General features: G+C 43.8%; 1 protein-coding gene across 4 annotated transcripts in view; it reads left to right on the top strand.

Moving 5' to 3' along the window:
* Positions 1-1,612: 1,612 nt before the first annotated feature.
* The window catches only part of LOC118511903 (Down syndrome cell adhesion molecule-like protein Dscam2), a 117,695-nt gene continuing 92,138 nt past the window's right edge, over positions 1,613-27,169 (top strand). For all 4 annotated transcript variants that reach the window (XM_036055537.1, XM_036055538.1, XM_036055536.1 and 1 more), the window contains exons 1-2: positions 1,613-1,771; positions 2,597-3,188. In XM_036055537.1, the coding sequence (XP_035911430.1) occupies positions 3,113-3,188 (76 nt within the window). In that variant the 5' untranslated portion in view covers positions 1,613-1,771; positions 2,597-3,112. The remainder of the gene's footprint in view (positions 1,772-2,596; positions 3,189-27,169) is intronic.

The raw sequence follows: 27,169 nt of genomic DNA, 5'->3' as shown, positions 1-27,169 counted from the left end.
TTTTGCCTAGAGGGGCCTGGACCTAACATCCTCATTGTTAGACCTACCTTCAGCATAGTACAAGAGTCTTGTCCGCAGAGGACTACCGGACGAATTAGCGTGTGAAGTTGTGCATTTCTTGTGTAGTTGAACAATATGCCTACAGATTACACTTCTTACAGTTGTTATTCAAAGTTACGATCGTACCAATAAAGCAGATTACCTGTATCACCTAGAAATCGTCAACTGATGTCGAAGTCCAGTAGAACTCAACTGGACTGATGTCAAAGTCATTCACGAACCCAAGACAATGAAAAGATCAGTCTGGAATTGGAAAATCTTGACCCAAAAATCGAAGGCTGCACTTGTATCTTCTACTTCCTTGGCACTACAACCTCGAGAAGCCTCGGCCTGCTATTTTTGGCTTTCTGTGACTTGAGTTTCCCCGGAACAAAGTAGTCAGCCCTACGTACGGGGAGGCGGTCTGGATGGGAACTGAATCCCGGTCCTGTCGTATGAAGTCCGGCACCGTTATCGCCTCAGCCACCGGACCGTCCCAGATATATGTATGCCATTTATAATAACTAGTTTTTAAGTTTACCATTGTAAGGAGAAGACATTGCGAAAAATGATTATAAATTTTTGTTTATCAACTTAATGATAACTTAATAAAGAAAAAAATGTCATAACCAGACATCTTAAAAGTATACATGATTGATCCTATGAGCCTTTTCTTTCTAAATTTTCCAAAAAAGAAAACAACAACAACAGTGATAGCGAAGTACAAATAAACTTTGATGACCAACTGTCAAACTACCACGGCATCAATCTTCAATTATCGAAATGATCTCACGCAAACATATCTTCGTTGGTGATCTTCTTTCGAAGCATCATATGTGAGAAACTCTGCTTTGCAAAAAAGAAACGAATAAATCTTAAGAAAGTAAACCCCTTTCCAAAGAACGCGTGGAAAGCTCAAATTCGAAGAAAATGGAAGAATAGTAAAGAGAGTAACAGACCCCCGGGCCAAGTGCGCAGGTCCTCTCAATTTCCCCTATCAAATTTAGCAGCATTTGACAGCTGACAGGTGCTTCCAACCGCCGGAAGCACGTCCGACCGAAAACTAAAGCTGCTGGGAAGTGGAATCGTAATGCTGGTGAAATAAGATTGCTAAAATGTTTGAAAAAACATCCAAGAATTCAAAGATAGTTTAACGTAGAGTTTGTACCCAATGAAATTCATCCATCGTTAAGTGATCCTTTGACTAATTTTTTAACTTATATCCTCCTATCATTGACACCATCGTAACAGCTATAAAAACAGTATACAAAAGCTTTTCTAGGGATGCTGTAAAGAGTGAAAAAGCTGTCTCCAACCAGAAGAGAGCACTTTTTTCTCACTCTCACCTTCTCTCTCTCACTCATATTCCTCTCGAAAGCCGGAAAAACGCTTTCTGCCCTATGTTCGGTCCCCTCTTTCGTTCGCCATAACCGTTCGCTCTCTCGCCGAACGTTGGCGAAAGGAATTGTGCCAATTTTTGCGCGTGTCTGCGTGACCGCTTTCCGGCGGGGACGTGTAGCGTGCAGGGGACCATAGACCTAAAGCTTGCCCGAATCGCGCTGGTCCTCTCAGTCGTGGAGCAAACGTTGTGTCGTTCGGACTGTCGAAAGGAAAGAAATGCGCTCGGCTTGAGTGGTTCCAGTTGCCAAGCCAACGGACGCGGGAAACGCGGGTTAACAGGGTGCTCGTGGCCGTACCGCACGCGGCAATGCGGTTCGTGGCATCGCGAAGGGTAAGCAGACAACCCCCGGCAACCCAGGAAATATATTGCGGGCAGGTCGACCACTTAACGGGGAAGCACCGCACACCGCTCGCCGGAAGTTCGTACGGGACCGTTTCTCAGCAGGACAGCCCGCCTCGGCCGTGGGATAAGTTGAACGTTAGTTGCTTTTTAGTTCGGTTTTTGTGTGTTTTTTTTTCCTGTGTCAGTGTATAGCATAAAGCGGAGTTGTGAGGCTGTAGTTGTGAGATTTACAAGTGAAGAGCACGAATAAGATGCAGCAGCAAAAAACACACACCATGTGGTCGGTGCTCGTTTTATAGCTACGAATCGTTCCACCGGCATAGCACTCTGTCAGGCAGTCTCGTTGGCATTCCTGAGGTACAGGCAATGCTGCATGGATAGTTGATGCTAGTGGATATCCGAGTTTTTGCCGAAGGGGCAGTGGAGATGTTTTCAGGTTGTTTAGGCGGGAACGTTTCAAGAAAATCGTGTAGTTTGTGCAAGCAAAATTCGTACTGCTACTGAGAAAACAGACGAAGCAACAAAAAAATCATAGTGCATAGCAACAAAATCATAGATATAAGATGGTTAGATTGGATTAACGTCCAGATGTTTGTAAAGTTCGTTTAATGCTTCAAATTTGTTTAAAGGATTGCAGAAATAATTTGAATACCCACAGTGATGCGGTGGCTTAGAGAGTATACGGATCCTTCACGGTCCCAGTCTCAGTGAATCCTTATCCTCGATGCATTAGCAGGACGCATCCCATCAATCATTATTTTTATTAAACCCTGTGTGCAAAGTGACATCAGCTAGTTTTCAACTCTCTTGCAGCGTCCTCGTCGATACGGACCCTTCCCTAACAGCACACCAACAGCAGGTCTGCCTGTCATCTGCCCAACGAAGCTAGCGTACAATGTGCAATGAAATACGGAAGTGATGCAGCAGTGGGTGTGCATGTGTGTGGGAGCATCTATCGTACGTGTGCAGCTAGTGTGTATGTGTGTGTGGCTTGGTGTATGTAAATTGTGCAAGTGAATATGTGTAAAACGGTGGTGCATCCTGTGTCGAATACTGCTTGCCAGTAAATAACTATGCTCCCACAATGTTGCACAGTGCGAATGGTTCTTCCAATAGAGCGAAACGATTGGAATGTGTGCAGTTGGTGAAAGTGGCCGGTTAATGTGAAAACCTTTGATGACGTACGACCGACCGACCGACCGACCGACCGTGCTCCGATTGAATTGTGATAATTGGTGCAAAGTGTAGAAGAAAGATTGGGTGGAGAAAATCGGCAAGGCAGCCGATCAGTGCTCTTTACACGCCAAAGTGACGGAAATTACTAACAGCATGGCACACACGAAAAGGATGTGGAATAGCAGAATATCGTTCTTGTTGGGTTTCCTGTGTTTCTGGATAAGATATGGTAAGTGAGCGCGATATGGTATTATCTTTTTTTCTCTTCACCGATGCTCATCGTATTAAACTGTGATCTTTCTCAATATGTTACGCATGACAGGTGAATTCATTAGTGTCTCTTAAAATTTGGCCAATGATTTTTTTAAGGAATCTGGAACTGGGGTCTTGTGAAGTTAAACATATTTTTATTAAACTTTTAATTTAGAATTTTTTGTTAAATTCTGAAACAAATTTCTACAGCTGAAAACATCCATTGAAATCAACCGTACAATTGCATGTGAAACATATAATGATTCCGATTACAATTTCGTGTAAAAATAAAGAAAAAAAAATCAGGTAAAAACTGCAAAAGATCGAATTAAGAAAAATAATATTCAAGTTTGAGAATTTTTAAATCTTTGAATTAATCTCAGAAGTATTATTCTTTTGATTAGCAATCCTCCAATATGCTTTACGTAACATACGAAAGCAAGCTTATGGAAGCAATGGTACAAAAAAAATCAGCTCGCATAACCGGTACGCATCTTCTGGTGGGCTGAAATATTAATGCAAAACCTACCAGAACCACCCACAATGTAAAACTAAAAATAGTCTTAATCCGGTTGGTGGAAGATAAAGCGAAAGCCCGAAAACAAAAACACTCATTCTCATTCGGCCCAGCGCAACTTTTGTATTGAAAATCGAAACGCAAACGCCGAAACGACAAACGTTTCATAGCTGAATTATTCAATCACTGCAAAACAAACCAACAAAATGGAACCTTCTGGAACTCTACTGTTTCCGATGGCTATCGAAACTATTGCAAAGAGCATAAAAAAGCCCACAAACACACTCTCGCCGCGTTTGGTAGCTACTACAGTCAGCACAAAAATGATGAAATCGGTCCTGGTGCCGGTTATTGGATTCTTTCCGGTGGGGAAGAAATCAAAGCCCGGGGTCTGGCGTGACAACTTTCGGGTAGCTTCTTGTGCATGTGAAACACTGCACTGCCGTCGGTCGCCAGAAGTCGCAAGACGAAACGCAAATACGAGCATCCCGTATCCTGCGGCGCACCGGCTACGTATGGGTCGGAAGACATTTATTGGCCAGATTGGTACCGCAAGACTTGTACCGCGTGCTGAACATTCGCTGCTTGTACTTTCCCGGGAACATGCGGCAGGCAGTTCCGGGTGGTGGAGAGTTTAAGCGAGGCTCGTGCAGGAATACGGCTCTTGCTCTGTCATTGTTCAATAGCCCCACGACAGGGTGCGACCCGGAACCCTGCACCGTATTGCGTAATACGCACGCAGCAGTGCTTCCCGCTGTTTGATATCATTTCTGTGATTTGTTGATAAATCATATTCCCTCCATGGGGGGCAGCAAGTGTCTGCGCCATGTTTGGCTATTGTTTGTGAAAATGATGTGAAATAGTTCGTAAAATGGCGATTTTTGGCACAATCAATTACAGTGAACGTGCACAAAATTTTCCTTAAATATGCCTTCAGCTTAGAGTTGTGAGGATAGTTTGTGGACTTTTATGGAACAATGTGGGAAAAATCTAGATGAGACTTGAATGCCGGTTCTAGTGTGTGAAAGCCGTCGCCGCTATTGTATCTACCACCAAGCCAACCCTATAATAATCATTTAGTTTTTTTAACATCAAAAATCCTAATTAAATGTTGCATCTTATTAAAGACATAAATATTCTGATGTATCGGATAGATGATCAATGAATCGTTCTGAATTCGATTTAATTTTTATTATTTGTTTAGCATCCTTTCTGAGAAAGAAAGTGCTTAAATTCTGCAGAGAATTACCCCAACTCGCCCAATTTGTTCTACTTTTGCTTGTTAACATCCTCTTTCATTATAGTAGGTCCGCAATAAATTAACGATCGTATTGAAATTCGATTGGGTTCGCAAAAATTGGCGATTGATTTGTCATGCTTCCAAATCATCATAAAAGCTAGGATCTTTCATGATTATGGGTTATCATGAGCAATCTCATAATATGATGAGATGATTCAATTTAAATGTTTTATTTCCGCGCGTACAGTTCCCCCCAAGGTATGGACTGACTATGCAAAAAATAAGATTTTTGGAAGGTTTTTCCTTCTTGCAGAGGATCAATGCAAGTACTAACCTAAAATGCTATTGCTATACCATACCAGTAACTTTACGCATAACACAATGATGCTGAAGCTATGGTCCTATGAAACTAAATGTTTGATTAAAATCCTTCCTTGGGGCATTGCAACCTCGAAAGGTCTCGGCCTGTCATTTCTGACTTTCTGTGGCTTGATTTTACCCATAGCAAGATAGTTAGCCCTGCGTACGGGGAGGAAGTCTGGGTGGGATTTGAACCCCGGTCCTGCGGTGTTAAGACCCGCGCTATGTCGGTTGGTATAGCACAATTCTATTAAATCACTAGTTAAGTTCCAGGGCTCATGGTCTAGGTGATCAACAGCTGCCACTAATTTTTACAAAAGTAAGACAAATAAATCTTTTAATGAAAGTTTCTTCTCATTTTATGGCAGCCTCAAGAGGTCTTGGGTATAGTTGATTTAGTTTGTATGGACGGCACTCGGAAGAAGACTTGTTTCTCGTTCCTAGCAAAAATTATTCCAGTTAATTTGCTATTTAAACCTTTATATTCATACTTAAGATTAGGTGCTAATAAATAAATTTTTATTGTTGTTCTAACGTTAGGTTCTAAATGTTTAGGTAAATTTGTGGGTGTCATACGGATTTTTAAAAATTTTATTAGCTAATTTTATTCTAGGCAAGTCTAATAATTGTTAGGAGCTTCATTGTAAGACAGAAACATTAAATATTATGCTACGATTGAATAATTTCTTAAGAAGTTTATATACATCATAGCCTATGGTTAGCTCGTTCATTATTATTTATTTATTACGGTTTTACGGTTAAATGAGTGTTTATCGTCTATTTAAGGTACATTAATTCAATTGGCAATCATTCATTAGACGCTAAATAATCTTCCGTTCTGATATTATGCGCTTCCTATTAACTTCCCATTATTTACATCCATAAGGAAACTTTCTATCGAAATACTGATGTATCTAAAAATTTGTTCCTCTAAACGTTGAGGAAACTACTCAGCACTCGGGAGCAGTTGTACAAACACTCGAAGAAAATGTTGTACCGGTTACAAAAGATTTCGGGAGTGCCGTAAGGTCGAATGCAACGTCCCCAGAAGATTCCTTCCCTTCCTACAAGTGCCTTCCAACAATTGGCTGATATTTGATTCCACCGTCTTCGGCCTGCCCAAATCTGCCTTCCGTTCAAACTGACTGGCTAATATGTTTATACGCCTGCGGACGAGTGCGGTCTGCTGGGAGTAAGCGCTACGTAAGCCGCCCACTCGAGACGGTTTGGCAGATCGTTTTGGCATCGGAAGTATTGCTTCAAATAATGGAAAACCTCTTGCGAGCGAGCGAGCACAATCCGAGCCCTTCTTTGTTTGCCCCGGTGCAGTCGACAAAAACAAAACATTAAAAAATCGGAGCCTTAGCTTGAAGAATCCCCAGGTTTGCTTGCTATCGGATTGCAAACCCGTCTTGTAACCGCATATTGTCGCTTGCTTCCTACAGAAGGATGAACGAGAGTTAGATTTAGAGTTCGAAGTTGAATGTGTAACTCTCGCCTTCGTGCCAGCGTTCTGGCGACGCTAGCGTGAATTGTTAAGCGTGCCAAGATAAATATTTGTTGAAACAACAAACGTCTTTCGCAAGTCTTTCGCACTCACACGAAGCGCTGGAAGGATGTAACCATTTTTCTGGGAATTAATTCTTTATTACGTTCCGTTTTTTTTTGTTGGATAGGGTGTTTGGAAAATCTTTGCGATTTTAAATCTAATTTTCTGACTAAAACATTATGCACAGTGTGGGTGATGATGGATTAGGATGTTTAGATATGGATTGGAATTGCTCACTTTTTATTGTTATCTTTAGAAAAGCTTACAAGAGTTTTATTTGAATTCAGTTCTCAATTTTTCTTTAAAAATTTTCTTCTTAGCCTACCGACCTCCTACCTAAGTCATGCCTGCCATATGCTGGCGTACTAGACTTTTTCGTACCACTTAGTTGAATAGCCAGTCCCAACTACGGGGGAACGGTCCAGATAGGATTTGAACCCCGGTCTTACCGACTGGCGTTGCTGTCGCCGGGCCGCCACTTCACAGAAGCTGTAAATAGCGATATGTCAAGACTTCCTGAGGGGTTCTATTGTACTGCAGTAAACATTCCGCAAACATGATAAAACTTCGATTTGATAAAGCAAGATAAAAAAAAATGATAAAAAGCAAGGTTTAAATTTTATTTACGAAATTTAAAACGTTAGCCCACAAAAACACGGCCAGCTATCTGCTGGCACAGCACCATCAACCCGATTTTGCCAATTTTCGCATATCATGTCACAAAACCAGGCAAATCGTAAAATTTTGACTGTGCAGTCAAAACTCGTCCCGCATTCGGTACAAGCCTTCATCGCATCCATCTTGTCGCTTAAAATCGAAATAAACTTAAAAAAACATGCACACGGCCACGATTCAATTCCATAGCGACGACCCTCACCAGCAAAGAAAAAGGGTTTGATGTTGTTCGAGAGAGAGATGGCAATTTTATTTATGATTTGCACTGCGCTTCAACGCGTCCATCCGCATCCTCCCGGCTTCACCGGTACGGGGGAAAAGCTCATAAAACCGTCAACAACCGACCGCAACCGGCACGGCGTAGGCCGGTACAGCGCGCCAAGACGTAAAGGCTGGCGTCGTCGAAACAAAGTGCTCGGGGACTTATCTGTGTGTAGCCGCGTTGTCAAGGAAAGACAGTGGAGCAAAAAAAAGGAAAACAATTTTCTTATCCAAGCTCTCGCACGGCACAACCCGGCAGCATTCATTGTGTGATGGTTTGGTGCAAGTAAATTTCCCATCGGACCAACCATCGAGCTCCCGATGCTCTCGCCGGCGCTTTGTTCGGCATCGGCTCGGCTCCAAACGGATGCCCCAGCGCTTCATTGTGTTGGCGAGAGTTTGCTTACTTTTCGTGTTGTTAAGCATTTTTCGCATTTTTTTGAGTTATTTTTCTTCCTTTTCTGATAACGCCTTGAGGTTTTTTTTTATTCGCGTTGCCTTTGGTCCAACACTCACAGGAAACCCATCGAAATCAAACCCATGGGCCACGCCATTGGGAGGCCGAACGTGGGGAGAAACTTTTTAAATTAAGCGATTCCAGCAAGAGATTGTCAGAGAAATTTATGTATATTAAACACCAAACGGTTGCTGGGAGGCACGGCCACCACGGTTGAAGTAAATGAGGCAAACAAGTGAAAAGAAATTAAACAGACACAGTCGGTGTCGGTGTGCGGTTGGGGCCTTCGGAGACGTATCGTTTAAAGTGTTTTACGATTTCCTATTGATTGAATTGAATTGAGCCATCGTATCACATGACTCGATATTTGAATTGGCGAGGTGAATTGATTCGAAGTTTAATCGTGTTATGATGTGAAGTACCCAGGTTAAAAATCGGAAGATTGTATGGAATTAATTGTGGAACACATATTAGGCTCAAGTTGTTTAATTCGATTCTCTCTGACATTATGCACGATGACTTGAATGTCTATAGCAAACTCAAGGACATCAATTGGATAAGCCACCAGGAAAACTCCTTACAGAAAATGACCCATTTCCCATCTGTTGGCACATTATCTCATAGGTCAGGGTTCTTAAAATTTTCCCTTATCTGATAAACTGCATAAGTGCAGTCTCTACAGAGATATTACGGTGTTGAATATCGTGTATAAGATTTTCTCCCTGATACTGCAAGATCGAATTGGGAGGTCAACCATCCATCGAAGAGATAGTCGGACACGTCCAATCAAAAAATCAACCAATGCCCGGATCTTCATCATGCCATGGTAAACCTTGGAGAAGATTGCATGGTAGCCGCTTCGTTTCTACCATCATTGATTTTAAAGTTCCGTATGACAGCAAAGCTAGAGTAAACGAAGCAATGAGCTCTTGTGGAATCTTGTCAAGGCTCATCAGGCTTGTAATGATCAACATCGCAAGTCATGTGAAGGTAAAACACTCAGGACCCTACCATCTATCATCAAGAAGCAGCTACACGGCTTGCTTGGGCTTGCCTGCCTTCTCTGGCGCAAGAGAGATCCATCCAAATCCTGTAGTTGGAAACTTTGCGGGCTTTTTTATATAAGTCATTCCAGATCGTAGCATACGCTGGTGACATAGATATCATTGGTTGGAGGCTCTCTTATGAAGCAGAAGCTTACTAAATGATCAAGAATCAAGCTTACCCGTTACTACTAATGAAGCTGGGATTGGATAGAGCATTTTTAACAGTACTCACATACGGATCTGAGTCTTGGACTCTATCCAAACCTGACGAAACCTTCCTAGCCTCGATCGAGAGGAAGATGATCTGTAGGACTTTTGAAGTACAATAGAGAGGCTGCTATGACGATCTCCAAACTTGAAGGTTCATCTCGCCATCGTACAGTAAATTGGACTCGCCTGGCTATGGTGGGCAGGACATGTCATGAGAATAAAACTGGACAACCCGTGAAGTCTTTTAGAAGCGTCCACCAGGAGTCCTAGTATATTGCAGATGAGGGCGCTAGACTGTGAACGGTATCGAGGACTTCTACGGCATGACAAGACCGAGATAAGTAATTAAGTGAGCAAATAAATAAGCAAACGCTTCTAAACTATTTAAGGAAATTTGTTTAATTTTCATTCAACAGAGTAACATTTTAAGATTATAATTGTAAAGCATGTCTAACTCCTCTACAAAGGCACACAGATCATGGCTACTTTCAGAAGCGTCGTACAACAAAACCATTGAAACGCTTCAAGCTGCTGGCCCTTCATCGACGAATAGGGAAACGGATCCAATTATCGAAAGCAAAAGATGAGATGTTTTTCTCCCCGGATTGTGATGTTTTTTTTTCTTTCTTCTTGCTTACAAGCTCCATTCTTCCATCTCATTCACTGGCAAATAGGGCAATTCTTGGTGAATAGCGTATTCCGGACTAACACCTTCGTAGAAATGTAGGAACCAACCAGTCAGAGGAAAGCGTTTCTAGGTAATACAATACGAAATGGGCAGAAACGATTTTATTCACCAATAGGATTACTGGGCTAATACAACCAACCCTTTTAGCGTCGGAGTAGGGAACTGTATGCGAGATATTACAATATGTACAACAGTATGAGTAGTTTGTAAAGTACTAAGGCTACCTTTCTAACCAACAGTTCAATATACCTTTACAATACTCGCTTCATTTTTCCGGTAAAGCAGAGTGGATCCTTACGCGTTACGGGCACTGAATATTCATCCACTGCAGGTGCATCCCGAAGCCTTCGACGGCCGAAAGCGGAATGCAATTTATTCATTTGATGTCACGTGCAGCATGAATGATATATTTTATTCAGCAAATATTTATCCATGTTCCGTTATTTGCCGCCATTTTCCGGTACCGAGCTTACTATCTGACCATTTTTGACCGATTCTTCACTCACAAGAGACGACGCGGGCGGTTTTCTTTCAAGGGTCGGGGTGAATTTTGTACTTTGTCACCACCAGGCACACTTCACCTGGATTGAAATGCAGAGCAGTGGAGCGTGGATCGGGTACGAAGGGAAAAATTCTCTGTAGGTGTTTGCTACCATTTTGCTTTTCTATTTCCACTCTCCAATATATCCTCCGGACATCATCCTTAGCTGCCCATCCGAAGGACGTGTGCTATTGCACAGACACACAAATACCACCGTCATATGCCACTCTGAAGTGGCGCTGCTGCTGCTGCTGCTCGTGTCGAACGCTTGGAATGGCTCGTGATTTTTACCGAGATTTTCTCGGTACCATCTTCAAGGAAGGATAAATACTAAGCAGCGTCTTGGCAGCAACGTCCGCCACATCCGCCACATCCGCCACGTCCTCCCACGGGCAACACGAGTTAGCCAATCACAATCGTGAAATGGAGAAAGAAAACGAAAGTCCTTTCGAACCGGCGTGCCGGATCGGATGCCATCGTGTGCGCTTCCTGCTCCGGGACCGGAATGACATCACGTAAACGAAATGATGTTGCTTAACGGGTGATTGGATTGTGGAGAAATGCTTTGTTTATTCTTCACCGTCCCTTCGTGTGGTGGTATCTTCTCGTGCCGAAGAGGGCCCTCTCCAGAGTGTATGATTGTTTTCCACTTTAAGCGTGATTCTTACTTTCTGGATCTTGGTTTTTGTGGCCGAATGGTATTTGCCGTGTACGTGCGGCGCGTTTTGTACCTAATTCCATTACCGAATTTTGTCACCACCAACAAAATCCTCTGGGTTTTTTTTTTGTTGCTTTTCCTTCTTTCGGTCCGTTTTCTTAATGATAGCACCGCGTCAATCGATCAACTCAATCAATGTCTGTTGGTGATAATCGCTCACAGTAGACAGTTGGTAGGAGCTGATTTACCACCAATCGAATCGCTCGCGTCCCACCGTTGGCAAAGAAAACAATGTTCGCCACGAATCTGTTCCACGTTTCCGCTGGAACACATGGTTTTCCGGATTACTCTCGCACCAAACGAAACGTGTCGTGCAGGCGGAAAGACTCAGGAGGGGGGAAAGTCCTCAAAACTTACTTCATGTTACACATGGGCAATGAAAATTTATGAACAGCGAATACCGCTCACAGCGGAAAGGTTACGCTCAATGGCACGGAACTGTCAAACGAGCAGCAACACGACCATGTCCTCGCTCCCCCAGCCCCCCCCCCCGCGACTGACGGTGGCAGCCAAACCGCGAGACTTTTGCCTAACTTTTCCCGCGCGACGCGCCGGTTCTGGTGGCCGTGTTGCACGGGTGTCGCCTGGGGCTTCTTTATCATTCGTCTTATCGTAATCTGGAATCGCGCTCGCTGTCTTACACGCTCCGGTGAAAGTTCGCCCTACTGCTGCTGATGGTGCTGGTGGTGGCTGGAAACGGAAAGCTCCTAGCGAAGTGTGCACATCGGAACGAAATTCACTGAACGTTTCGGACAAAACTGTTGTCTAGAATGAATATATTTATAGACAACAAGACTATAGAAAGACTTATATAAAAAACTTAGAAATTATAAAAGTCCTTAGAAATTAAAGACTCATGATACATGAAATACCCAAATTTTTATTGCCTGTAAATTGTAAAGTTTCTACAAGTTAACTTACGTCCTAAGATTCCTCTTCCAGCGTTATTTTATCTGCATCTGATTTAATTTTGCATCAAAAGTCCCAGAAATTACAAGCCTTTGTACAATATTTTACATCCTACTACCCAAGTAAAGACGCTGATGCTTCACTGTGTCTTGTGTTGTCTGGAAGTTCATCACTGTACTGTTTACCATGCTTCCCAGCTCGGGCCCACTAATCCCGCCGCCGTGCGACACCTAGCGGTTAAACCCCAGCACTACCACCGTGCAGCCTCGCGGTTGTTTGTGCCATGTTCTTTGTCAAAGTTGTTTGATTTTTGGACATTTATTATTCCCACAGCACCGACCTCGCCGCGGCCAACAATTCGCGTTTGTTCATTTTGGCTTGTTGTACGTTGCGTTTTTTTTGTTTCATGTTTTGCTGTTGGTTCTTTCTTATTACTTTCATCCCTTCGGATGGCTCCCGTGATCCTCACAGTCTCAGGACCGAAAGTCCTACCCAAATTTTCGTACGTACCGTGTTGTTGCGCTTCTGCTCAGTGGAATGAGGACCCACACCAATCTATGGATCTGCTGTGTTTTGTCATGGTTTTGTGCTTTTCCCTACCATCCTTACCTTGTCGCCGATCTGGGACGGTACAAATAAGATCAACCAAGTGACACACAGCCTTCGACAAGAAACAATAAAACGAAAGCAATAAAGCCCTAGACGAGCGTAGGAGCGGGAAGCGGCAGGACGGCAGAATCACGACAGAAATTAAGTTTGTTTTCTTGTTGCGACTAGCATCAGGCCGAGGTTTAGCGTGTACCCGGGGGCTAGCGAACGTGGTGTTTATTTTTGTTTGCACCGTTTTCCCATCGTTGCTGCCCGAATATGTGCCTCCAAGGAGCAATCAATTAGGTGGCTTCTAGCTTGCTTTTTTCTTCTTTATGCTGTTTACTGTTTCGTGTTAGTTTGTCCGTCCCGAGGGCTACCCTGTATTTTTTTGGTGAAGGTCGGGAAGGATTCTGGTGTCCCACAGCACCGAACGGACGTTTGCCCTCGGATATTGGGCCCTGGCGTACCGTCCCCATGTGTTCAGGTGATGATTGCAATAACGTTGCACATTGGGCAATAAACGAAGCAAATCTCACGGGTAAGATGTGCTTCACAGGTAAATGTTGATTGCTTTTAAGGGATTGGTCGGCATCCGGAGATGGTGAACAGGACTACAAAGTTCCATCTAGAGGAATGTGCGCCCCGATACATTATTCATCTATTCATGCTAAACGCTTGTCGCAATACTTGTTTTGCGCCCGAAAAGTCCACCAAAATGGATTCCTTTCATCCTGCACCTTTGTGTCTTGTGTGTATTTGGATTGGAAAACTTTTCTTTCGATTATGATCAGCGCAGACAACAACCGACAACCGGGCTGCGTACAACTTTGTCCCGGTCGTTTAATTTTCATCTGCCTAATTGCGCGTTAAAATGAATACCACGTGCGCAACAAAAGAGGCTCCGCCCGCTGCGTACCGTTTGCCCCGACCTTACCGACCCTCCGACAGGTGGTTGGGCGCTGCGAAACAAACAATGGCTTTTCCTCAAACATCGTCGGTGAGCGATTTTCTTCGCCAAACAAAAGCCGACCACGACCGTGTTTTCCGAACCGGGGACCAGGGAGCAGAAGTACTTATTTTCCCGGAGCAGTACCGAGGGAAATCATGCTTGCGAGACGGTGGGATGATAGGTGTGTGTGTGTGTGTGTTTGTGTACAATGTGATTTACCATCCTGTGACGGTCTATTAAGCTAATACACGACACCGGTACCGTGCCCCAAAGGAGACACGAACGAACAAAGAAAAATCGTTCTTTATTTCTTTGCTGCACAACTGTCCATCCGATCGCACAACGACGGGATGTCCTGCTCCTGTTGGCTTGTTTTTTCTTCATTCTTGTGTTTACTTTGATGATTTCAGTGGATTTTTATTGTGTGCTGGGAAAGCTAGTAGGACCTCGAATGTCGTATATAATCATTTTGCACAAGGTATGCTACCGTGTGTGGGTCAGCAGGCCCTGACAAACCTTCCGAATGGAATACGTGTGAGGTGGAGTTCGAACAACATTTCTTATGGCACGATTATTGTTTGTGACCAAACGTAATAAGATGTAAGGTAGAAAGGGCATTGGTAGCTTGTTAAATGCTTTAAGTGTTTTACGCATTATTATCTATGGAAAATATCGTAATGTCAAGGAATCGATAGCTTACAGAGCTTGAATCTTGACGAATGCTTTTACTCTAACGCTCGCATTACAGATGCCAAACGGAATCTCGATATCGACGATTTTGAATTGTACGTTCAATTCGGAAAGACGTTTTGTAGTTTATTTTTGCTTACTTTAGAGTAAATTTGAAGCTCATGAACATTGTTGTTGTTGTTATCAGGCGCTACAACCGCTTTGCGGTCTTGGCCTGCTGCAACAATCCTCGATACCGCTCACGGTTTAGCGCCGTCGGCTGCCAATCCGTTATCCCGGCCTTTCTGGCAAACGCATCAACGCCATCACTCCATCTCAATTTGAGCCTACCACGCCTCCTCTGTCCGTGTGGATGGCCTAAAAGGACTTTACAGGCTGGGTCGTCCGGTGTCAATCTCATGACGTGACCAGCCCACCGGAGCCTGGCGAGTCTAATGCGCTGCACGATGGTGAGATCATCGTACAGCTCGTAGAGCTCGTCATTGCAGCGGCTTCCAGCATTGTCCTTCCACACATACGGGGCCAAAAATCCTTCCGAGCATCTTCCTCTCGAACGCTTCTGAGAGGCGTATGTGAGTACTGGGACTATAAATGTTCTGTACAGTCCAAGCTTCGTCCGTCGCGACAGGTATTTAGAGTAGAGAAGTTTCCTCAGGCTGTAGTATGACCGGTTGGCAGCCAGCACCCTTGACAATTATTATTACTCCCTCATGAACATTATTATTCAGTAATTTATATTATGAGTAGCATTTATAGAATAAGTAGTATTTTCTCTTCACACCAACAAACCATTGCCGACGCTAGTTTATTTGAGTAGTTTACTTTCCACAGCCCTGACACGCCAGTTTTACGATAGTCAGTTCTGCGAGTAACACAAACAACTTCATGGGCCTAGGAGCTTTTTTTTGGTTGTAAAGTGTAAGCTTTACTATCTTTATCATCATCGTCATCATCCACATCGTAATCAGAAGAAAGATTAAGATCCTGTGGATTCTTCTACTTCGTTGGCCTATCGACCGCTTAGGTCATGTCTGCCATTTCTAACTTCCTAGACATAATGATATCACGTAGTTGGATAGTCGGTCCTCACTACGGGGGAACGATCCGGTTGGGATTTGAACACCGGCACTGCCGTTCAATCCTATGAATTGCATTTACCATTAAACTTAGCATTTGTCTCGACAACGATTTGACAGAAGAGGGTTGGTCGCACGCAACCTTATCTGTCAAATCCCATACAAATTCTATGCGACTAGTCGCTTGCGACCGAGTAATGATAACTTGGTTGAACAAAATTTGGTTAAAAATAAATGCTCTTCTACCCAAGTGTCCCAAGAGCTAAAGCTCGTTTCCCAATACTTTAACATTTGTTTCCCATTATCGAAGCGAAACCACATACGTACAATTTGCAAGCAACACAAAACAAACGCCACTTGTTTCGACGAATCCCTTTCTTAACCGAGCATATCCCTCCCCACGGCAGACAGCTTTTCTTCTACCGAGCAAGAAAATGGTACCGCCGGCAGGCAATCTTGCCGACGACGAATGCTAACGACCTGCAAAAGCAGAAAGGCACCACATCAATCAATCATCTTAACAGACCTCGCAAACGCCGGACTGTGTTGGCCCCGAAAAACATCTTAAGCAAAGTTGTCCCAACTTCAATCCCGGGGCGAAAGCCGTGCCGAAGAAAGAGTTTCCGACGATGAGCCGACAATTTGGTGCCTGCCGACTGCCAGCCGTCGACTTCCAGCGCCTTCAGCTCGGACCCGACGTTCATCAATCACGCCCCAAAACCCCCCAAAGGTTGAGCGATTTGTTTCTAGGCAGTGGTTCCGGAACAGCTTCCACGATTTTTCCCGTGCGGCAGCGTGCAACATTTCGCCTGCTAGACTAATGGCTGTCATTCAAAGTTGACACATATCACATGTGCCGAGTGAGTTGGCGGCAAGGTGCTTTGACCTGTGGTATTTGATCCGAAATCGGCGGTGAAGCATATCGGGGGTGGTGGTTTGCGTAATGGACGGATAAGAGCACAGTCGGGCGTCCCCAATTATTGTAAACGAAGGATGCTAATGCAACGGAACCCCTTGCCGTCGCCTGGCTTATCGTTTGGATGGTCTGAAAATGCTTGCAGTTCTGAGGTTGGCCATGAAAAGGGAGATGCAAATGAAGGATTAGATTTGGAGAACGGACGAATATCTTACCTTAAACGATGGATGACTGTAAGTGATCTAAATAAGCAACGAATGCTCTAAACAACCGAAAATTATCTAAAAGAATGCAGATACAGACAAGTTAAACAAAGTTTTTAAGCAATGTCACCGTTCAACCGTGAACATCGCTGCTCTAGCCAAAGCTTTAAGAGCTCAATCAAAAACCTACGCCTTGGCAGTGGTACACCTTTTTTCGATGCGTACGAGTACAAAGCCGAGAACAGGCCGAGAAAGTGAAAGCGAACAAACACATTATTAAGGATAATGCGATTTTTATGATGAGGAACAATTCCGCCAACAAGCGATCGCTTTCCATGCGACTGGCATCGGGCGATGTCTCGCCGGGAAAGACCCAAACACAACCTTACCGCCGAGTCGAGTAACGAGCCCAGTGATCCGAGCTACTCCGACAGTGGATAGAAGAGATAAAATAAATGGTAACAAGTACTCCCATTTTCCCATCACGGGGAAAAGATTTACGAAATTCAATTTCAACCCCACGGAGGCTTGAAGTATGGTCACCGCTGCGACGCTGTTGTCGTTGTTGATACGGTACGGCACCGTAATGGCAAAAGTAAATACTTGCCCTCACGCAATCCATGCTCCTGGTTGGAACTTGCAGTTTGCATAAATACGGCTGTGGGCCGGAAGAAAAAGACCCGGGATAAGCGTGATAGTGTGATAATCTTTGTTATGGAAAAGCTTTTTCCCACGCAACATCCTTGTTAACGTGCGCTGTGAGCTGTGTGCCGTTTGTTATTGCATATCGGGCAACGGCACGATTCAATCGGACTTATCGCTTATCTTGAGAAAATACAATATTATGACCATCATGTTTGCTTATGATGTTAGTTTAAGCAGAGAAAATGTTTAGTTGCCTAAATACAATAAATCACATCACTGTGCGTCTATAATGCAATTTATGGCAGCTGTACATCATACTGGTAACAAAGGTTTCAAATTGTGTTGGGCCTTGTTGGATAAAAATAAAATTTGTTGTTTGATTAAAACAACCAAGATCATATTTTTCTATCGAATAAACGACAATCTAGATGCACTAGAAAGTTGAACAATAAATTCAATTGGTCCGATAGCTGTTCGCGCCGTACATGGAAAGCAAATGGCGGTGCCACGTGGAACTTCCTACATGCTGTTGGACGAAACCAACAAAAGGATGCCTACGATTGGGGCTGCTGTACGCGATAGCTAACAACAAACGTGTCAATGTAAGTGACGGTGAAGCCGTTTGCTCAAGCCGTTCCACCAACGGTTTGGGCACTGGAATCAATTCCTTCGTAGTAGCTGGCACGAACAGAACACTCTCCAAGTACTTCCGATCGAACCACCGAACAGAAGAAGTGCTTCTCGAGTGCAACACAATAGCGATACGATGCTTTCGAAACACCCTACGGGTTGGAGTGTGAATATTTTCCGATTGAAAATCTCAAGTTGGGTTGGGAGTTTTTTTTTGTTTGCCCTTCCCGAACACTACGTCTCCACGTCTGTGCATGCATAAGCAGTAGCGTCATGGGAAGAAGCCAGCGCCAGCCCTCTCAAGTGGTTTCAGCCTGGTGTGCTAGATTTCTTTCTGTCCAACACACTTTTGTCCAATTTTATTTTTCGATCCTTTCAGCGTTTTGTGGCTAGCTGATCAATCTTGCGATACACCGACCAAATACGACGTCGACGTCGTTCGGTTTCGGTTTCGTGACGAACCGCAGCGTAAGGCAACGCTCACGGACGGAAATGAACCGAAGGATTTTGCGTTCTGTATGGCTTCTTCATGTTTGTGACCATCATAGTGACACTGAAAGCAACACTTGACGACCATTTTCAATCAAACTACGCTGCAAAGATGGTAAACCAGCTCTTCAGTACATGTATTTTTGTATGCGTATGCGCGTTTTCCTTCAAAAACCATCCAAATTTTCTATGCTGACTACTCATTCTTTGTTGCGAGAAGAAGTACTTTTGAAATCAGCAGATGGTCAAGGAAAGGGACTTTTGTTGGACCGTTTCTTAAATAAGTTGCTAGTATAATATATCATTCGGAAAAAGCATCAAAACATATGAGCAGGTCTGGTTTGTTACCACGATATAGTTCACCAAGATAAGTGAATGTCCAGTTGAAGCTAGTACTTCAAGAACACTTATCGTTAGAAAGTAATTAGGACTGCTATGTTCAAACCATTTCTCATGAAGTGAAATAGTTTCGGAAAGGACTGAAATGTGCTTCCACAGTCATTTCAAAATATTGGTGCTTTGGCATGAACAGGACAAACCTATTTTTAGTGGAGAGCTGGTTGAAATCATTCTATCTCTAAGTAAGTTGCGTTGAGTTCTTCTAAAGGAGAATCAAATAAAAATTATTTGTTTAGGAGCCTCAGGCTCAGGTTAAGGTTCAGGAGGGACAGGGATTTCGAGACTGAATTGTATTCACATTTATTATCATCCAGTCGTCCTGCTTACAAAACGACGGTTCATTTTAGCCAAAATAAGTGGTTGGTAAGCCTGAACTTAAATGCCCTTGGTCTTAATATCCTACTAGTATCCTGAATGTTAATATTTTCCAGAATCAACAGATTTGGATCGAGATTTCTTAAGAATATGGACTTTATCATACTTCTTCTATGTTCATGGGTTATGGAGGCCCCGTTGGACAGAGAATCACCCGGTTCGCTTTGCGCTTCTGGAAGGTTCAAGTGGACTACGACGCTCTCTGTGCGTTTTTGGGTATCGAGCCGCTGAACCAGCGTAACTGTAACACCCAGAGACTATTTGTTGCGGGACTTTTGGACTACCGGATCGACTCCGCAACACTACTCTCTGGGCTCAACCTATACGTCCCAACAAGGCCGCTTGACTAAGAGGATCGCCGAATCCGGCTCTGCTGTATGAAGACCGGCACCGTTGTTGCCTCTACCACCGGGCCGCTCACGTGCACAGGGCCCGAATGTATGGCCTTGATGGGTATGACCTGTGCGATAACACCCCCAGGGACTGGTCGGACTAGAATCAAACTCCCAAGTCAACTCCTCTCCGTGATCTGTATATCTCCAGCTGATAGGGGCGCATACTTCCATTCCTCGATAAAGCCTCCAAGGTGTGGTTCCGCGACTGGAGACAAGAGACCATGGAAGAAGATAGAATAAGACACGCGTAACCTTACGTTGAATTGATTCTATTTTATTAATTATATACATAGCTGTCATAGGGGCGGTCCGGTGGCCGAGGCGACAGCGGCCCCGGTCTTCACACGGCAGGGCCGGGGTTCAAATCCCATCCAGACCGCCTCCCCGTACGAAAGGCTGACTACTTTTCTACGGGTAAAATTAAGTCACAGAAAGCCAGAAATGGCAGGCCGAGACCTCTCGAGGTTGTAGTGCCACAGAAGAAAAGAAGAAGAGATACATAGCTGTGATATAGAGTCCACAAGAAGAACGGAAATTCTAAAGTTGGTTGTACAATTTTTATCACATCATTAGACGTCTTAAAGACGTTATACCTAACGTACGAAATGGTTTTGAGATAATCAGTTCATTGTGGTCTGTAGGTCTAGGATAGCTGAAACGACGCTTAAGACCCAAACTACATTTTAACTGGAGCCCAGAAATCATGCAGTTTAGTGTCCAATTCCATAGGAGATCTTATTACAACTTATAACCACTTGTCTCTTAACATGATATAATGGAGAACAGACAATGGGGCGGAAGTACAGGCATTAACGGCGCGGGTCTTCACACGGCAGGACCGGAATTCAAATCTCATTCGGACTCCGGGGTTTTAGTAACTCTAGTAAATCATTGCTGGCTTTACAGATCTTTGGGCCATGATGAAGGAGAAGAACTGGATGTCAACTTAGACTAGAGCAGAGGCTCGAAATGATAGCAAACGGAAATGGTCAATCAATATTTTATAAAAATGTAATCAATTACTGATTTATAGCTGCATTTTTTCTCATATTTATTTAACTAAATGGAACAAAACGCTTCATTTTGTCATGGAACATTATTGAAAAAAAAAACAACGTTCCCTTGTCGGTCATGGTGTGAAACTACTGAAGTCATAGTTTTCACATTTTGCGACTCAACACCCACTCAATCAACAAATTAGCGTTATATCCGCTTCCCACAGCATACCGCTCACCATCCCAGCGTTGCGAGCTTCTGTTCAATTTCTTTTTGTCACTTGGAAATTCCTAGCACGATTCGGATGGGAATCGCTTTCGTCGTCGCCGTAATCTTACCATGGGAGAAAAGACCGAACCAGGCAAAAGGAAAAAAACATGCCACCGAAGGGGCAATGGATGATTCGACGGCTACGATTCGCAACAGATGCACTTCTTGCCAAAAGTCTCACCACCCGATTCGCACGGGCATGGGAAGTGTCATCGGGGAGTTTTTTTTTTTTGCTGTACCCCGAACTGCACAAAGACCGCCTAGCACATGCACATTTCTTTAAGATCTGGTCGTCGAGTTTCCTGATCCGAGAAACGACTTTTAGTTTCTGACCTGAGCGCACCGTATCGTGGCAGCGAGGAGACGCGCACGTACCTAATAAAGTCACCGAGATAAAACTTCTTCGACTCGTCTCTGCGGAAGCAGCAGTTCCGGAACTCGGGTTGGAGAGCAAACCCCGAAAGATGTTACTTGTTGCATACCGTACCATCGCCGGACGTGGAAGGAGAACGCCGTAACCGACCGGTTTTGTCTCATTCCGGTTGATGCTAGACGCTCCTCCGGTTTCCCATCGAATGGTTGGGGTTTCCCCCTAGACCGCATCACTTTATCACAATCTAGCAAGCTGAAATTTCAGATCACGCAGCCCGGGTAAAGCAATGCGGAAGTGAATTCGCTAGTGCAGCTGCATGCTGGCAGAGCAGAAAGTGCACAGTTTTTTGCGTGTGTCCAGATTAGTGAGCAAGGCGGTAGATTCTTCTGGTGAGCGACCATGCAGCGAATCGAGCTACCGAACGGGTCCAATGCACGGTGACAAAGTACGCTGGAAAAAGGATATCCACCCGGAAGCGAGTTTTGCAAAGCACTTCGTAAAGCTCGGTAGCTCCGAGAACAAATGGTGTCGCTTAATCACTACCCAGTGCCAGTGGCTCGTTGTAATGCGGATATTATTTTTGGTCCGATTCCCGGCCAAGATAAGCTAGCTTCAGCAAATTTTCCATCCACGCCGCTGATTGGGAACGTGATGTTGAGCATTTTTAATTGAAATCCAAGCGTATGATGTTGAGCTGCTGGTGTCTTGCTTTACAAATAAAAAATATGCTGTAGATTTTAAATAAAGAATTTTCTTATAGTCTAGCTGTGCCAACGGTATCTTCTATTTGTTTTTTCGGTTATGGCAGCATAAACTAAAATTACTTACTTACTTATCAGGCAGTACAACCGTTTCGTGGTCTTGGCCTGAATGTTCTGTATGACGGTCCTGCACTGTATAACACTTTTAATCAGCTTGAAACAGTGTCTGTATATTAGAATCTTAAAGGTATTCTGAAGCTGTAAACTGTCTTCACAGGCTGTGCTTCTGTTGTAAACATAGTTATCCACGATGGTACAAATACCATCTAAGTAACGATTGTACATTAGTATCTAGTTAATAAAGTAAGTTTTGTGTGAACCACCATATTGAACGCAACGACTCTCAACACCTCCGTTCCGATCGATATTTAGTGTGGAGAAGATGTCTCAGTCTGAGTCTGTAGTAACAGGTGAGTGGGAAAGTTGCAGTCCTGTAATTCAAAAAAAAGGTTTTCAACATTCTTTTCAACTTTTGTCCAGTCTTGATAACATATGTAGTACATTCTTAAATTTGACAGCTATTAGTTAAAAAGATGATGACTTATAGGGTTTTGAGTTGAACATCTTCTATTATTGCGCTTCTCTTGACTAGAAAAACATTGTTCAAATCCAGCAATGGATTGAAAAGTGTTACCCGAGCTCTGTGCAATCTCCTACAAATCCCTTTAATTGCTCATTATGAGATGGGAAGAAGCGATCGAGTCGAGGACGTGTTTGAGATGAGATGAGGTTTGGTGACCTGACAACATGTGATCGAATATTCCGCTGACTCTGCTCACTTTTAATCATTCAGCCATTGACTGCCTAGCTCACTGTTAGTCATGAAGTCACAGGTGGTGTGTTAGTAACTAGCTTAGGATCGGGGAATCGCGATTATCTTGCTAAATATTGTATTGCACTGTCATTTATGTTTTCACCTGTTCAATATCCACCCTGAGGCTTTATACCGCGTGTACTATCCTTTGATAAGTTACTGCTAGCCTTGAGTATCGCCTTAAACCAACGATGTCTATATCACTAGTACATGCCAGGATATAGATTGAAATACAGAATAAGGTCCCAAAGATTTCAAATCCGAGGCTTAGGTTAGGTCAGGTCTCGGGACAAGTTGTTCACAGTGCTGATCTGTAGCTCTATCACTTTTTTTAAGATTTTACGCAATGTAAACATCTATCCAGAAACTGATGTTTAGTTCCGGAATCATCTTTGTATCTCAGTGATAACTATGAACTTGATTGTGAAAAATAACGCTAGATTATTCAGCATCCCTTAAACAGATCTCATACATCCAGTTCGAGCGAATACTTCAAATATATTTCCCCGTCATTCTTATAACGGTTAAGTTTTCGATACGATAGCTATCAATCCCCTACCTAGTCTGGGGATTTTGACGTCGTCTGCTGACAATTTGACAAGCAACAGTTTGTCCGCATCAAGCATGCAGCACAGCGCACGACGGATAGTCCTATGATCGCATTATTATTAGTACATAAAGTTAATCAAATATAAGAATCTGCCACCGTTGGCTCTTGAGCGAACCTCCGCAGACACATTAAACAGCCACCATTTCGCTGCCAAAAGACACAAAACACTTCACACCGATTCGCCGCCAAAAATCAGCGACAGATTCAACTGTAACCGCGTTGGTGGCCTTTTTTGTCCAGCGTACGCGCTTCTTCCGTGCCATTTATGCAAGGCACTGCTCTCACAGCGTTTGGCCTTTGTGTACGTGACAGGCATTGCAAACGCAGCAGTAGCAGCAGTAGCAGCAGTAGCAAGTTTTCTATTCTGTGAGCGTCTCCCAGTGTCTGTGCATGGTTAGAGAATAGTCTCTGGGTATGGAGTCCATCGTTGGTGCTGTGGGAATGTATTATACAAAGAAACATTGTCGTGGATGAGTGTGGTAATCCTTGGTGAACATCTCGCAGCGTATTTAGTTCATTTGTTCAGCAGATAAGAATTTCACGGTCGTTTACTTCGTCCAGCTGAATCTTAGCAAACAGTAGATCAAAGTCAGGACCTTCTTCTTGAGTTCCTCCAGAGTGAGTGGTTGCAACAGATGTCTTTACCCAATCAGTGGCACAGTTCTATGCTTGTTTTATACTATAGCAGCGGTTTCCTCTAGATTTTGGTGAGCAACTGGGAGCAAAATAAATTCCATCCGCACAAGAACTCATCAGCTCTCCCACACAAACACACCATCGGTCATTGTCGCGCGTGGTCGAAAATGGCCAAGAAATGATAAGAATCCTGGAACGGCTAATTCCTTTCCTTCCGAAAGGGGACAAAATCCAGCCAAGAACGGGTATCCATTTAATGGGGCAACAAGAGGGAATACGTGAACCCGCATCTTGTGCTGCCTTTCATCGGCTTTTACGAAATCCATCCATTTCCGGGCCATCCCCATGCCAATCGGGGTCTGCGATATGCTCCTGCAGCAGGGTGTTTCATATTTTATGCACAGTTTGGTCCACTTTCTCCCGCTTTTTTATATTTATTGCCGGAAACCGGAGGTAAAAGGCGATTTTATGGCGGAATGAGCATTGAGCTAAGGAAGTTGGCTAAGAAATGGCCGACTGGAAAACGCAACAGTCTCATTTTCGCTTGCCGTGAACTTTGGGATCTTTCCCTCCGGACTCGAACTCGCACGCTGACACACACACACACACACACTGGGAGAGCAGTTTGGCTTTCCCTTCAATACACTTTATTTCCTAGCTACTTGGCGTATTGCGCCTCGGGTATTGGGGTATGTTTTAGTATTTTTGTTTGGGTTTGTTGCGTTTTTCTGCTTTAGCCATTACTCAACGTGAAGCAGAATAGAGAGGGGAAAAGAAAAAAAAGAAACAAACAGGCCACCTCGTGCTAGCGGAACTCTGGGTGGATAAGAACATCTTTCTTTCAACAGGCAATATTTCTTTCTCCCGAAGTACTTCTTGGCTTCTCTTCAGCTGGACGTAGAAATGGATGAATAAAAAAATTGAGAAAGAGCTGGTGGTGGATCGTCTAAAGCATCCCAATCTCCAAACCACAACCATTTGATCCGACTGAGGCACTTTGACCGCCGGTAAGAAAATCGCTCTGCATCGATCTGGAACAAAGTGAAAAAGGCTAAACCCCGAAAGAAGGGTAAGCGGCACTCTCGTCTTCCGCTTCCAGGCGCCTTCTTTGCTGCTCCCGAAACATTTTCCAAGCTTAAGATAAGGGAAACAGAGATTTTGCACACCCTTAATGGCCCGGAGAATTCAACCGGCAGAAGATGCTACAGCGCTCCTCCAAGCGTTCCGGGAATCGCACGGGGCAAAAATTTGTCGACCGAATCGAGCATGGGCGCGTCATTCCTTGGCACCATTAAGCGTAAAACACGTCGAGCCAACCGCTTTACGCCCAACGCCACCCGGCACCAGGCACCGGGGAACGTACGCCGTGTTGATGGGGAACGTATTTTTCCAGTTGTTGCACCCGACAAGCAACAGTTCGCTACGGGATGTGGGCGCCAGTTTTGCAGCGCGTCCCGTGTTGCAACCGTTGCGGACAACCTTCTGGACTGGAAAGTGGTTTGAAAGTGCGTGGCGACTGCGAATGCTCTACCCGCGGACTCGACTGGGAAGTTGTTGCGTGGCTGGCGGGTGTGTACACATACATCGAAAGATTTATGTTACACGGTACAATAAAAACCAACAGTTTTTCATAAGGTACAGATCGAGGCATCAGGAAAAACTAGCATTGGAAACAGTCTAGCAAAAAAAAAAGGCGAGGTTCAGTTTTAAGTTGTTCACCCATCCCTTCCGGTTTCACTATTAGGTGGAGTAAAAATTGTAAGGAATTATTGCCCGGAAACCACGAAACGGCTTTCACGCCTCTGTTGGCATTAAAAAAAAGAAGAGATATAGGAAAACAGTCCGATTTTCTTGTGCAATTCGTGATTTTTTTTTCAGTTTCAGGCCATATAGTTGTTTGGTTCACTCGGTGCTGTTTGTGTTCTTGGGACGTGCAAAGAATATTAACACGTGAAAACTTGTGCAAGAGGTTTACAAATAATCTATTCCATGTATATCTCCCTAGTCACTAGTACAACACGTTTTGTTTCATTCATATCGAAGGAATTTAGATAAGCGAATAAGTGGAACATAAAAAAAACTTGTGATAAGCAAAGTCTTTTATTAGTAACTTACTCGCTTACTTATCAGGTATAACAACCTTCTCGATAACCCTCACGGTAATGCACCATCGGTTGTCGATTCTCGGTTGGCTATTCAGCTGGATGCATCAACGCCTTCGTCCTTCATCTGAATTTGTGCCTCTTCCTATGTCTATGTGGGTGACCTGAAAGAATGCTACGGGCTGAGACGTCCGGTGCCATTCTCATGACATGATCAACTCACTGGAGCCAGGTGACTCCAATTTGCTGCACGATGGTGAGATCACCGTTTAGCTCATAGAGCTCGTCATTGTAACGGCTTCTCAATTGTCCTTTCGGGGGAGCATACAGGGCCAAAATCTTTAAGACCATCTTTTGATCGTTGATTTTAAATAGAGTCCATATCTCAGGGGAGTATGTGGGTACTGTGCCTCTTTGGCAATAGAGTGAACATACAACGAAATCTGTTATTTAAGCTACTGCATCAAACACTTCAAGGTTGTAGTGCCAAGGAAGAAGAAGTAGAAATTAGAAGAAGGGTGTTCTAATTTCATAATCATATTTGCTCCTACCTGTGGCTTGCTTATCAAATCGATCACCGGGACACGACTGTCGATTAATTATATATTGTTCCATGGAAAGAAATGTTCTGTTGTATCGTAAATATTCTGAAACTTATTCGTCAGTTATGAGTTCGTTATTTCTGACCAATCACCTCTTGGCACTATAGTAAATTGCCAAATGGAAACAGTACATGATGCAATTATCTAATGAAGCATTAAAATTCTGAAAAAATATTGAGGCATGTCGGTGGTGGATGTGATAAAGGCGTCGGTATTCATAGGACGGGAATGATTGTCGGATCCCGCCCGGTCCACCGAAATCCCG

Source organism: Anopheles stephensi, chromosome 3 (assembly GCF_013141755.1).
Source record: "Anopheles stephensi strain Indian chromosome 3, UCI_ANSTEP_V1.0, whole genome shotgun sequence".
In the NCBI taxonomy this organism is placed as follows: domain Eukaryota; kingdom Metazoa; phylum Arthropoda; class Insecta; order Diptera; family Culicidae; genus Anopheles; species Anopheles stephensi.
This window is presented reverse-complemented; position numbering and strand designations above follow the sequence as displayed.